The 13,926-nt window shown below is 40.9% G+C and overlaps 1 protein-coding gene across 1 annotated transcript in view; it reads right to left on the reverse strand.

The window, feature by feature from the left end:
* rgs3a (regulator of G protein signaling 3a) overlaps positions 1-13,926 on the reverse strand; it is a gene marked incomplete at its 5' end in the record, with an annotated part of 116,208 nt that overhangs the window by 92,964 nt on the left and 9,318 nt on the right. The window contains 2 exons of the mRNA XM_084035788.1: positions 7,734-7,824; positions 10,995-11,055. Coding sequence (XP_083891914.1) covers positions 7,734-7,824; positions 10,995-11,055 — 152 coding nt within the window. The remainder of the gene's footprint in view (positions 1-7,733; positions 7,825-10,994; positions 11,056-13,926) is intronic.

Genomic DNA, 13,926 nt, shown 5'->3' on the forward strand with positions numbered 1-13,926 from the left:
GATTGAATAGTCTGATATATCTGAATAAATATGACTGTGGTAGACTAACGTAAAATTAAACTATTTATAGGAAGTACTCCTAAATGACTGTTATTGCATCTTTATTGACCAGTTCTGGACTGGTTTGCTTTGGTGGTGGTTTAGTGACACAGTCAATAGGAGAGGTTTCTGGCATTGGCACGGCAAAGGCTTCGATTTATTGAACAACGAGAGTGGAATGTTTTGAAACAGAGCTCGGTGTACCAGCAGAAATCAATTTCTACACACAGACCAACAGGCAGAAAATCATCAGTATGAGAACAACAACAACTGCACACATAATATCAGGTCCTCGTTAGGAAAACAACAAGTCAGTAATATGAAACGTGAAGGCCTGTGCATTGGGGTTACATGCAAGATATCCTTTAACAGTTATATATTTCTTTTTCAGAATCAACTTCACAGAACAGACTTTAAAATCGTTTATCGCTCAAATTTTCATCTTGCCTCGTCGTCTAATTTTCTGCAGTACATTTGTTTTATGACTAACTGTTAGTATTCTAACGGGATAAACTAAGAAACACCCATATTATCATCATTACCAGTGGCGGGGGAAAAATAACAGGAACAATTTACAATCTAACAGCAACACAACCGACTCTAATCCCATAAACGAATCATCAAAGCTCTGGCACAGACTCAAGAAAAACAGAATAAAATGAGCAGCAATTAAGTCCGGCCCATTAAAATGAGAGCACAACTCCAGGACATACGTACATGCATACGTATTGGGAATTATCATCACATACAGTTTGATCACTGCATTTTGTTTATGTCTGAGTCATCTGCATACCAGCCAAAATCTAAATACAGAGAAAGTATGAGAGATGTTGGCACTGTGGCTCTGCCTGACCTCAGCAACCACTGAGCGACTGACTCATTTATCAAATGAAGCCACATGAAACACGACAATTTGGTGACTTTTGACAAATTCTGGATGGCCAGACAGTAGTGATTGACACATTTCATTTCCTGTTTGTCCTTAACAAGGCAGACCAGCCAGAAAGGATTAAGTCTGCTGTCTGTTGACTCAACGTGTTGCATGATTGTCCCTGATTAAGGTTGTAAAAAAAGATTTAGAGAACAAGCATATAAATACTCAGCGACTGTGATGGAATTTAATATCCGGGCAGAATAATACCTTCAAATTCCACAAATCAATTTCAACATCCACCAGTTCATCAAGCTCGTCCTTTGATTATAGCAGTAGAAATAATTGCAGTACTATGCATTGTTCCAAATGAACACAATAGAAATCACCAACAAGACGATCTCCATGAATGGTGTTTTTTATTGAGAGCTACACGGTATTTCAGTAGTATTTTTAAGCATAAAAAACATGGTCTGTCATCCTCTGTGGCCTCCTTGTGCAAGAAAGGCTTTTTGTCACCGGGCAGAAGAATTTATCGGGCCTGGCCTCATTCATTTGTTCCTGAGAGAGTGACATGGTTAAAATGCAACAAAGGGCCATTCAAACGGCTGGAGTACAATGCAACTGCAAAGAAAAGAAGGAAACCATCCTTTACAGGCATGAGGAATAAGCCAAGGTGCTTGAAAATAATATTTCTTTAATATACTGTTTATTAATAATTACAATTGTGATGTTGCCGGTTGCTTTGGCCCTAATTAGATATATTCCCTACTTATATTTCCATGACACAATATTGACAACTTAACGATGGTAAGATGTTCAAAACAAACAAACCGCTATCTGTTCTTGATGTGAGAATGATGTGTGATCCTACAGACAACTGTCAGCATGTGCTGTGGCAAGAATATACATGCAGTACAAAAAGGAGCCTTAAATGGCAGAATGGGAACACGCTCGTTTTCCACATGAGTGCGCCCCTTATTGGCAGTCGCACACCCTCCAGTCTTGCCCATTCCGTTCCGCCTACCTTCTGCGGGCTCAATATGTCTGCCCGTCACGAAACTGATTCCAATTTACTTTGTGTCCATGACGACTTTGAGCTGTCTGGGTTCAATGCGTCCGACCCCAACATGTTGGAAGTGTCCACCCACTGCAGATTAAACACTAGCCTATTTGGAGGTCTGCAGTCTGCAGAGATCCATGTGAGTGATGCAAAGAGTTTGGATTGTAGAGATGATTCTCTTCATGGACGTCTGAGACTGGCTAATCCCCGCCCCTCCCCCATTCACCCCCTCGTCCATCTAGTGGTAAACACATCCCTGCAGTCTGTCACCACCTTCTAGGTCGAGTCTTCACCTGTGATCACTGAAACATGTCCTGTGTATATTTAGCACTAACACCAAAACGGTGACATTCATTGATTCTGACAACTAAACAGAATCCTTTGGTTACATCTATGGTGGTCAGCTGCGCGTGATGATTAAGTCTAATCAGCCACAATAACTGAAAATACCAGGGTGTTTGCTCAGGGGCCTTAAGATGGTGTAACACCAGGGGTAGAATGAATAATACGCTTTGATATATTTTCTCTTGGAATATGCAGCTCATGTGAGACTGATGATACATCACAACATGTCTGATAGGGTGAGCCTGACCTTTAATTATTCTGGTCTCAGTTATCATGTTTGTTTCTTAATCTAGACACATCTTGAGCAAAGTATAACTCACTTAAACGACTCCCACACCCATGACCCACCAACACAAGTGTTGCTCTGATTAGACCTAATCTGAGGATTTTGTAGGTGTGGTCTGACCCACCTATTAGCTGTGTCACTGTGTCAATTAGGACTGGAAAGATTACGCTCATCGTAAGCCTTTCTGACATTTTCTTGTAGGATGCAAGGGCCTTAAATATGCTCATTGTATGTCATTATTTATTGGAGCACACATAAATACACAGTATAGTAATAGTTCAGTGGGGGTTTTTTTTCTTTTCCATTTAGCATCTTTCCTTACAAAAACTATCATTGGTAGAATCGGCGCCCCACGTACTGAGGATGAGTAAAAGGCAAAAATGGGCAAAAAAAAAAGTCTTTGTCTTCTTTGTGCAGCACTTTGATTGGCTGATAAACACTACAGGAAATGGTAATGCTCCACTAAAATAAAATTACAGTTGCAGCTACACATATAAATTAAACCAAAATCAATCGAACTAAAACTCTGGTTATTAACAAGTCAGAGAATTTTACAATTACAATTGAATGCTAACACAATAAGCAGTCAGGCAGGCTTTAGTATTTTTGCTGTAATGCTGAAGATATGGTTTCATCATATAGTTTGTATTTCTGTGACAGGAAAAAAAAAAAAGGAAGTCAAATCTGCATCGCTGACAATGTCAAAGGAGCAGAAAGTGCAACACAGTAGCGGAGAGCTGAGAGTGAAAGCTAGTGCGTTAAAAGCTTCACTTCAGATCAAGTGGATACGAGCCTGGGGTCAATGTTACCCTCGGAGCATCAGATGTTTGTCATGTCAGACATATATTCCCCAACACGTTGTCTTACATGATCACACACTCTCACAAACCCACAGCAACTCAGCCAGTGGGCCCATTCACCAGAGAAACCTATCCATATAAAAACACCCCCCCTACAGGACCACCTCCGTGTCTACGTTCAAAAACATTCACTAGAAGTTAATCACATAGAGTTTATGTTAATCTGCTGATTTAAAGGCTTGCCATCTGGAAAAGCCTGGCACTGTTCATGTGTGTGTGTGTATGTCTGGACAATATTCATCTATTATGAAAAGTGAAACAAGTGTGTGTATGATGCCGATGACACACTTTTTCAGCACGAGTCCAATCGGTGCTCTGCTATTTTTGTTTTCACGCATATACAGACCATCTGACCCACATCGTAAGCTTGTTGGGGAAAATGCATTAGCCATGGTCAAAAACGCACACACGTACATGTCACTGCGGGTCAGTTGTCTTCACTGACACACTACGCAAGCGGAAAAAGAAGAGCGACATACCACAAACCATGACCACCTTTACTTATAAACCCTTTACTAATAAGAGAACACTAGATTTCTTCTGTTGCTTGAAAACAACAATTTGAAAGAAAAAAAACTTTTAACACAAACAATATTTGTGGATGTTTTAATTTCCTCCCTACATGAGTACCAGCTGTACATTTTCATTTTGTGTCTGAGTACACTCCTAATTAGATTGAACATCCATGCATCCTGTATTGTTTGTAACAGTATTTGAAGAGCTGTGTACAATAGAACTGTAGCTTAGGCTTTTACCACTGTAAAAACATTTAAAAAACGTTCTGACAATCAACACTAATTGCCCTGTCGCTCTTTGTCTCAGATGCCGCTTGACTGCCACTCGTGCCTCAACTCATGTTGAGCGAAGTTAAGATGACAGGCTTTTTCATTGTAAAGCTGTCAGCGCTCGTCGGATAGGTTTTGTTATGGAAGCAGAGTCTGAAACATGCGATAGGAAAGACTGACATTAAGAATTACCTTCTCTCTATATGATTTATTTGCATGCATTCTGCATAAGCTGTTTTAAAAGTATGTTTTCATGATGAAAAAAACACATTAAATGGATCCTTAGATGCATTTCAGTCTGGCCTATTGATATTTGTACAATCAAATTGTATTTCGATCGTTGCCCGTAGCCATCCGTGAGGTCATTATGATGCCACATCATGTGAAGACGTGCTGCTCTATTCCCAGTCCAACATTATTCTGTCTCCAGGCTCTTTGGCTCCACGCTGCCCTGGCTCTGAACTGGCACAGGCCGCTGAGAGAGGCTGTGCACATTAACATGGATTCATCTAGCAGACCACTAAAAGACGTGCTTCAACTATGTTTGCTTGTAAAGTTAGACTTTTGTTACAGTGGATATGGCATTATAGGATTATAACAATTTAGCCGTGGATATTCTTCTGGTCAGATAAGTTAACATACATTAGTATTGAGGACAAATAAAATCTCCACATAATCTACATCAACAACATGTTATTGTTGTTGATGTAGATTGTGTGGAGAGTTTTTTCAGTTCATTTCATTTCATTTAGCCACCTCACCCCTTTGAAACTCCTACATTGCTGCTTGGTGAAAGTGCTGACTGCACCTCCTTCCACCAGGTCTGAGGTTCTGCCTAATCAGTGCATACCACGATTCCCCCAGAGCGCTGCACAAAAACAGAATACGCAAACAAAGCGACCAACAAATATACAACCAACTACAGCTCCTACTGGGCAGCTCCTCCTGACCACCCAATGAGCTCCACATGAAACTAAAAATGATGTTTCCTCAATGTAAGATATTTAACAAATGTCTTGCTGCCAGTAAAGAAATGATTCATCTAAAATGATGGATTGACCACAGTTCTTTATACCTTTAAAGGGCGATGGTATGGCACTATTGCTTGAAAGTAGTTAGAAAGAGTTTGGGGAGAGGCGTGATGAAAAGCAGCAAAAGAAATATGAGCTGGCTTTGAATCTAAAGCATTACGAAAACATAGTGAGCCTGCCAAGCTCCCATATGTTCCTGTTCACTCCTGCGATTGCAGAATTTCACCTAATGATAAACTATACAAATGACGTCTGTCGGCTGGTAGATAGTACTTCATCAAGTTGTTTGTTTGGTAGTAATTTTCCATTCTGCCACAATGTAAAGTTACATAAGAGGTCGACTGAGGACTAACTGGACTGGAGTGACTAAAAAACAGTGTTGTCTCCGATAGTTAGAGTTAATAAAATAAAAATACAAGTGAGACAGAGACATGAAATAGAAACGACAGGTAAAATGCTCAAGCATATTCACAAACACATGGGAAACCAGAGAGAGAGAGACAGAGAAAGACAGAGAGAGAGAGAGAGAGAATGGACACACAGAGCGGTATTGTAATGAATGGGATTTTGGTCATTTCGGTTAGTGCATGTCATGGTGCAGCAGTGCCTCCATGGCCTACATTCTGCCAGCTGGCAATACACAAATGCATGCATGGGTATGCACCCCCACTCTGTCACACACACACACACACACACACACACACACACACACACACACACACACACACACACACACACACACACACACACACACACACACACACACACACACACACACACAGATCAGATGAGACAGTAGTGGGGCAGTATTTCCACTGGGGAACAAGACATTTTTTTTTTACATGCATTAAAAAAAAAACATTCTGACATTGTATAAAATTAACTCTCAGCATCTGTGACTACAATTGCAATGCTTGTTTTATAGTTAAAAGCCTCTGCCAGCTGCCAGCTAAGAGAACTACTTGCCTATGTAAGCCTTGAGTACAAGTACAGGATCCCCCCATGCAAGCCTTATAATGGTTTCCTGCTGACTGAGTCTTGAGTCCAATCTGATACCACTGTCCCACTTCTATCCACAGAAGCAGAAAACTAATTTTAAAGTTGCATGAAGCAGATTACCCTAGTTCAGCCAAGCGGTGTAAATTGGAATGGGTTAGCTAACGTCTCATGGTATAATTGTCATTCTCATAACCCAGAATGAAACTATGTGGATAAGCAAAGGAAACGTTGATGGTGCTGGGAAGTGGGAGTATGTGAACGTGAGCTGATGTGAAAGGTTTGTGCATATGTGTGTGTATAAAAAGATGGGGTCGTACTGTGAGTAATGAACTGAATGGGGAGGCTCCTGAAGGGGTCTTCCATGGTAAGCAATTGTGACAGATTAGCAGCACATGCACAGAGTAAAAAGGAGGGAAATATACCTTCCAATAAAAAAGCACAAATAAGAAATGTAGAGATAGAAGAAGATAAGGGGTAAGAAATTAGCAATATAAGGAAAAATGAAATGTGAACAGTGAAGAATCAAAGGATGAGAGTAAAGGACTAAAAAGTCACACATTCAAACAGCAAACCACTTCACGTTGCACATTTACTTCTTTGCAAAGCACCATGCAACTTCCAAAATATACTGTGCATGTGAGTACAATCAAGTATGATAACACAAACGTAGTACTCACCTAGTCTAGGCTGCCCTTATGGCTGGCACAGAGTAGCATAACTCCAACAAACACACACCACCACCACCACCAACGAGAAACTACCAGTTAGAGCAAACATAAGTAGGAAGAGAAGGAGCACTCGGAGGTGGGGAGAAGAAAAATAGATTTCCAAACAAATGTGTCTGTGTGTGTGAGTGTGTGTGTGCGTGTGTGAGGGTGGGTGTGTGTGTGAGAGTTGGTGGGTGTGTGTCTGTGTGTGAGGGTAGATCCACTCCAGCAGCGAACGGTATGAGAGAGCTCCGTCTATCTCTCTCCCTCCCTCTCTGGCAACTGTGACGTGTCAGGGTTTCGTCCAGACCCGCCCTCCCTCCCACTCTCTGTCTTACCCTCATTCGCTCTCCCAATCCCTCTCTCTTTCCCTCTCTTAATCCCTCGCTTCCAGTCGCCCCACCTCCAGACCCGAAGACTGAAAGACTTTGAGCTGCGAGCCACACTAATATGTATGTGACAAGTTGATTTGACCATTTTTAGCTTTCATTTGACTTTCACAAATATTTATCTACGTGTCCTTTTACCTTTTTGAGTAATTTTTGATACTTTCGTTTGGGTTATATAAACACTTTTTTCATGCAGCAATAACAATTGCTTACTTCATCATAATATATGGCTTATAGAATCAAACCAAGCACTCAATGGCAACTTTAAACACTTCCCATATATTAATTTTCTTTATGACAGAAACATTTCCACTAAAAGTCGGTGTTCCAATCTGATCATTGATCATGATCGACTTACCAGGAGAGTTGTAGTTGGGCTGTGTGGGCACTTTGAGATGCTTCTTCCTCCCCAGCTCTTCCCCAAGTAGGTAGTACCATCCTTGGACTTCCTACAGCGCACACACACAAAGAGTGACTGTGTGTGTGTGTGTGTGTGTGTGTGTGTGTGTGTGTGTGTGTGTGTGTGTGTGTGTGTGTGTGTGACTGTGTGTGTGTGTGTGTGTGTGTGTCAAGCGCATGTACATGTATGCCTGACTTGAGCTTGGGGATTCAGCTTAATGAGAACAAAATCTAAAATAAATTCACTATGTGAGCATAAACATGATACACACAAACACACACACACACACACACACACACACACACTTAATTTGCTTGCTGCTCCAGGGCTGCAAACACTGAACATACACACACACTACTCACAATGCTTTATTCCAGCAGCTGATGCCCCCACTTCTGCACTTCTGCCCTGTAAGCCAGATGGTGTGTGTGTGTGTGTGTGTGTGTGAGTGAGAGAGAGAGAGTGCAGCATGACTGAATGTCTTTGCAACTATTGTACTGTACATGTGTTACATAAAGTCATGAAGAGGGGGATTTATTATCCTGATGATGTGTGCACAGTCTTGCAAACACGGACTTGACAACACTGTTGTAAGCTCCGCCGTTATTTTACTCTGTATCACACATTTATTATAGCATGCACACACACACACACACACACACACACACACACACACACACACACACACACACACACACACACACACACACACACACACACACACACACACACACACACACACACACACACACACACACACACACACACACACACACACACACACACACGCAGCCTCTTTTGTACAAAATAATGTGATGCCATGGACAGTGACAATAATCTCCATTTTAAAAGCATCTTATCTGAGTGGACAGATTTCTGCGGGCTGTGGGACAAGGGGGGAGGACTTGTATAGAAGATGGGGGAGGGGAGGAAATATGTCCGGAAAGTCAGGGATGGATTTACGGCCATCGTTCAATATTACACTGCACGTGTCACAACGCGGGGAAGAGTGGGCTAAAGAGAGCTGTACTTCAGGAGACAGATGAGGGAGATGAAAAGAAAACGCAGGAGATGAGAGAGAAGTTAAAAGCACAACGTGGCAAAAGGGTGCAAACAAATGACAAGATGTGACAGGCAAGCCGACTAGGTAACAAAAAAGCTCCTTATGAAATAAAACAAGAACATTGGAGGTAAACAGAAATAGATGGGTTGAAAGAACAGACAAACCAGAAAAAGAATAACAGATGTGGTGAAGAGAAATAACTCCCTGTGACTAAATCTCCCTCATTAGCATATTCAGCCAATTAAATATGCATTGCAATACAGGAAGGAAGCCATGAGTCTGACTAAAGTAGAATTTCTTCACGATTTCCCATTTGTTTTCCTCAATGATGTGGATGTTAATTGAAACTACAAAAAAGAAAAAAGGTTTACTGTGGTGAGAGAAACATTTGAAGCTGTGTTCATGTTTGTTCAGCTCATTTCATAAAAAAATTAAGTGTTGTATCTCAACTTCTCCGCCATCCTGACAAAACAAAATACTAAAAAATGCTTAAAGCTTGGGGGAAATAGAATAAAATTGATGCCAAATTCTGATGATTGAGACAAAGGGAGCAGAGAATTTTTTTACTGTACTTTTACTGTATAAGCTTCTTTTTTATATGCAGTGATTTGAACTCCAGATTATCATGTGTTTTAAACCACGACGTCACCAAGACACTCAATTAGGGCTTTATAAAAAGCCCTAATTATCGGTTTCATTTGGTGCAGAATATTCCTTTGGTAAAGGGCTGATGAGTGCAATAACTGACAGTACAGAAACGTTGGAGACGTTTTCTCATCTGTGCTATAACCACAATGAGCATACAGGCTTCCTTTCTCAAGAACCAATATGTGGCCTTAATATGCACGCAGATGCTTCTGTTTTTGTTATGTGAATTAGAGTGAATATGTAGTACACTGCAGGGAGACAATTTGCACATATGCAAAGGCAATTGGAAAACTGCTGGATGCATTTGAGTTAATAATTAAATCCGGACGGGAAGCAGCTCAGAGAAGCAGTTATAGGGAGAAACTGTACATGGGAGGAGAACCTATTCTGAGCCGAGGAGCAACGCACATTCATCTGCTATCACCAGGGACAGTTTGGGAAGAAAGAGGGATGTGTTCTTATATTATGATGTAAGTGTGCGGGATGTAGTGGTGTCCCTCTTTTTGTGTCATGTCTAGGGATGGCAATGCCTGTTGGTCAAGCTGGCAGTCGATCCTCCACTTTGTTTCAGACTAAATTATCTCCATGAAAAATTAGTTCCACCTCATAATTAAATTATTTCACTCTGATGATCCCTTAACTTTTAAACTAGCACCACCATCAGGTCAAAAATTCAAAAACTTTGGTTTCTGACTAAATATGTGCAAAACTAATGACAAATACATGTGCAGCCACCAAAATAGCCATAGACTTGTACTCTTGTTTTAGAATCTGTGAGCGTATTCAGTTCTCACATCGGATAGCCAAGACAGTTAGAAAACCTACACTTTGTGTGATGACAACAGGATGTGCTGGTTTTTTTGACAGCTTAGAATCGACTTTGGGCTTTGTTGTGTGATAGAAAACAATGAAGCGGGTGTTGTTGTCATTGCAGTAACAGTTAAAGGTTAGATGCATATATGTTTTGGCCACAGAATACACTGCCTTTATGCAATGTGTAATTACATAACCTAAATGTGCAACATTATCTGACCAACATTTTTGCAGTTACATTGTAATTAAAAAAAGAAGTCTGACCTCAGTTCAGTCCGAAAAAAAAAGACACGAGATTCAGTGAGACTTAAATAGGGAATGCATGAGTGTGTATATGTGTCACATAACATTTCAGTGGAGAGAGACTCAAACTGTTTTTACTCCAGTGACTGGAGGCAACATTGCTACACTGTAACCCCAAAGTATTTCCTCTCAACTATTGAGGTCACTGAAATTCATTCACACTGAACTAAACTCTTAGATTCATGGTCTAATGGGCGGACACACACACACACACACATACAGAGAGAGAGAGAGAGAGAGAGAGAGAGAGAGAGAGAGAGAGAGAGAGAGAGAGAGAGAGAGAGAGAGAGAGAGAGAGAGAGAGAGAGAGAGATAGTGTTGAAGTGGGAGCTATGCTGTTGCTGTTGTTTACAGAATGTCTTTACACCCGTAATCTCTGTTTTCTCATTTACCTTGTCTGGGTCCATAAGGGAGCGCACACCAAAGCTCATGCAACCCAGCAGTGCACTCATTCTGTTGATACAGAGAGAGAGAGAGAGACACAGAGAGAATGAATAAGTAGGATACAAAAAAATCAATTAAGTAAAGCCCAGTAAAGCCGATGTGTAATCTAACTCAGGTCTGACATCTGAAATGTGTTTTTTTTCCTTCAAAAGCATTAAATCCCACCGAACTAACGACAAATACAAATAACTCAATGTGATGCCCTTCATCCAAGTATCACATTTTGTCAAAAACAACATCATCCCACATATCCATGCAGACTTATGTATTGCAAAGAAGGCTGATCGTTTGGGTGATTCTGGTGTTGTTAGAGGCATAGTAAAACATAATGACGATAAACAAAACAATAATAAAAAGTTTAAAGCTGTTAAAATGTGACACCTGGGGAAGAAAATGTCGTGAATGTGTCAACATACTGACACTGGACAAATATATTATCAGAGTTGTGGGAGTGTGTGTGTGGTGGTGGCGGAGGGGGTGGGGATGTTTTATTATGCATAGTTGAGAAAAACAGCTCTGGACAACCTTCCAGCTGGACAGTACTAATGCAGCTGCGGATTCCGCTTTGAGGGCAAACTTGCTGTCAGCGCAAATAAACACCTGAAATGTTTCTCGGCTCTACTCAGTAGAATGAGCCAGTGACCGAAAGAGCTCAGCTGCACTGACAGAATACAATATTGAGTTTATAATAGCCCGCTCTACCAGCTAGTACCTCTGTGAGCCTAAAGGATTAACATGCTAAAGGCATCCTAATGCATTCAACGGAGACGCTGACAAGCTTATGTGAAGTAAAATGTTAGGCATGTTCACCATTGTATATTAGCATGATAGCATGATAACATTTGAGAATTAGACACAGAGTAAAGATGACGCGGATAGGAATGTCCGTAGTTTGCAGGTATTTAATTATAAATCAAACTATTGGGTCAATTCAAACTAACCTAAGGATTCAAAGTTAAGTCATTACCAAAGTGATTAAAATTTGTCCTGAGAGGGATATGAATGTGTGTACCAGATTTCCACTCAATTGTTATGAATATAGGATGACCAAAGTTGATAAGCCATGAATATACCATGAATATTGAACAAATGCAATGGCAAACCATCCAACAGTTGGCAAAAATGTCACTAAAAGCTTAAAAAAAAAAAGCATCCTGTAGTTTCTGCCTACGGTCCTTTTCCCAGCTGCACCTTTCAGTCTCCCTTTTAGTTATTTTTACACAAAACAAAAAATCCTCTGTTGCAATCATTACTAAGTATATTGCTTTGCTTTTTCATCAAAGTTGCAGGGTCAAACACAGATCAAACTCTGTGAAGCTTCTTACCGTTATAGATAAATAAGTCTGTGTAGCTGGCAGTCCATGTTGACTCGTTTGGTATAATGAGGATCTTTTGTAGATAAGAATAGGATGATTGAGCAGGGCAAAACAAAACAGTGATACCTAGCGTCTAAACTCTAAGTCTGGTCTAAGTTTAGTGCTGCTCCTATCATCAGCCTCACCTCTAAACTCCTGACATGAGCAATACGTTACGTCTGTTTTATCAACACCACGAGGGATGCTTCATGTTGGGCTACAGAAACACCTTGGCCGATGGTCTGTAGTTGTTAAGAGGATCTGCTGAAGAGGCATTGCAATTTCTACACAGCAGCAGAGGGGAGAGTTGAATAAGCACATTTTAATAAAAATGTCCCGACTCAATTTGAAATTGCTTCTAAGGAACAAAGGGGAGGAAAGATCAGCCCTGCAGAGACCGCAGAGTTTAATTGTTGTTCCTGGTTCTTCCATGTTGGCTGTATTGCCGTTGATTGACTGCCCACTCACTACTCTTCACCGGCCTCAGCTAACGGAACTACACACAATGCTGATGAGTCACTTCCACAGTTATTCTGTGCCTTTTTTATTGGGCATCAACCTCCCGTTTACATGCATATTGTTGAAACAATAGACTTGAAGCCAAAATACACACTTCAGAGAGCTATGCTCCTGCACATAGCCGATGCAGACATCTGCACAGATCAAAATGAGAGGGTGTGAGACGTGCTTATAAAAAGCGCTTGCAGTCTAGACGGAGTGCGTTAGCCAATTGTGGTTTGTACCACTTCTTCCAGCCTTCCTTTCACTCCCTTTGCTCTCAGAGGTAGCAGAGAGTACAGAACCCCTCAGAACCGAAGGAAATGGGAGCATGTACAAGTCTACCTCTTTAATCTTGTAGTTAATTCATATCTATTGCCAGAAGGAGGGCAGGGTACTCTCCGCTTTAAATAAATCAAGTTCTTGGGCAAGCTATACTTGGAATATTATCAGCACAATAAATTGACTTAATTAATACACACAGGCAAATGTGTACTACTTTTGGAAACATGTGTTCCTACTGGCTTTTCCCAATTAATACCAAGGGACATTTGGTGTGAATGAGGCTTAATTGCTTACCAAAGATGAGTAAATCACTCTTAATCTGTGTCCCAGAAACTGTCCCAAAGGGTCTTTATCTTTATAATCATTCCATGATCTTAACTCAACCAAGCGTGTCAGCCTGTCCCTGCATACAGTACATCTGTATGCATCCTTTGCAACACATGCTGCATGTGATATTTTGTTTTTATGTGTCCCTACAGCAAGACTTATTTAAAAAAAATTCTCCTCTAACAGCCTTGAACCACATAAAACATGTCCAAACTAGTGTTCGTCAGTATTTCTAGCACATAGCACTGCTCTTCTTTATCTGTCCTCTCAATACAAGACAGCGTAAGACATTTGTGACTCATTCGACCATATGTCCTCCATCCCCAGCAATGACCCTGTTTCAGCTTAAGTCTGGTGAGGCAGGGAGGCGAGAGTAACACATTCATTCTGCCAGATTCAGAAACAGCCATACAAG

The sequence above is a fragment of the Eutrigla gurnardus genome, assembly GCF_963514095.1.
Source record: "Eutrigla gurnardus genome assembly, chromosome: 19".
NCBI lineage: Eukaryota > Metazoa > Chordata > Actinopteri > Perciformes > Triglidae > Eutrigla > Eutrigla gurnardus.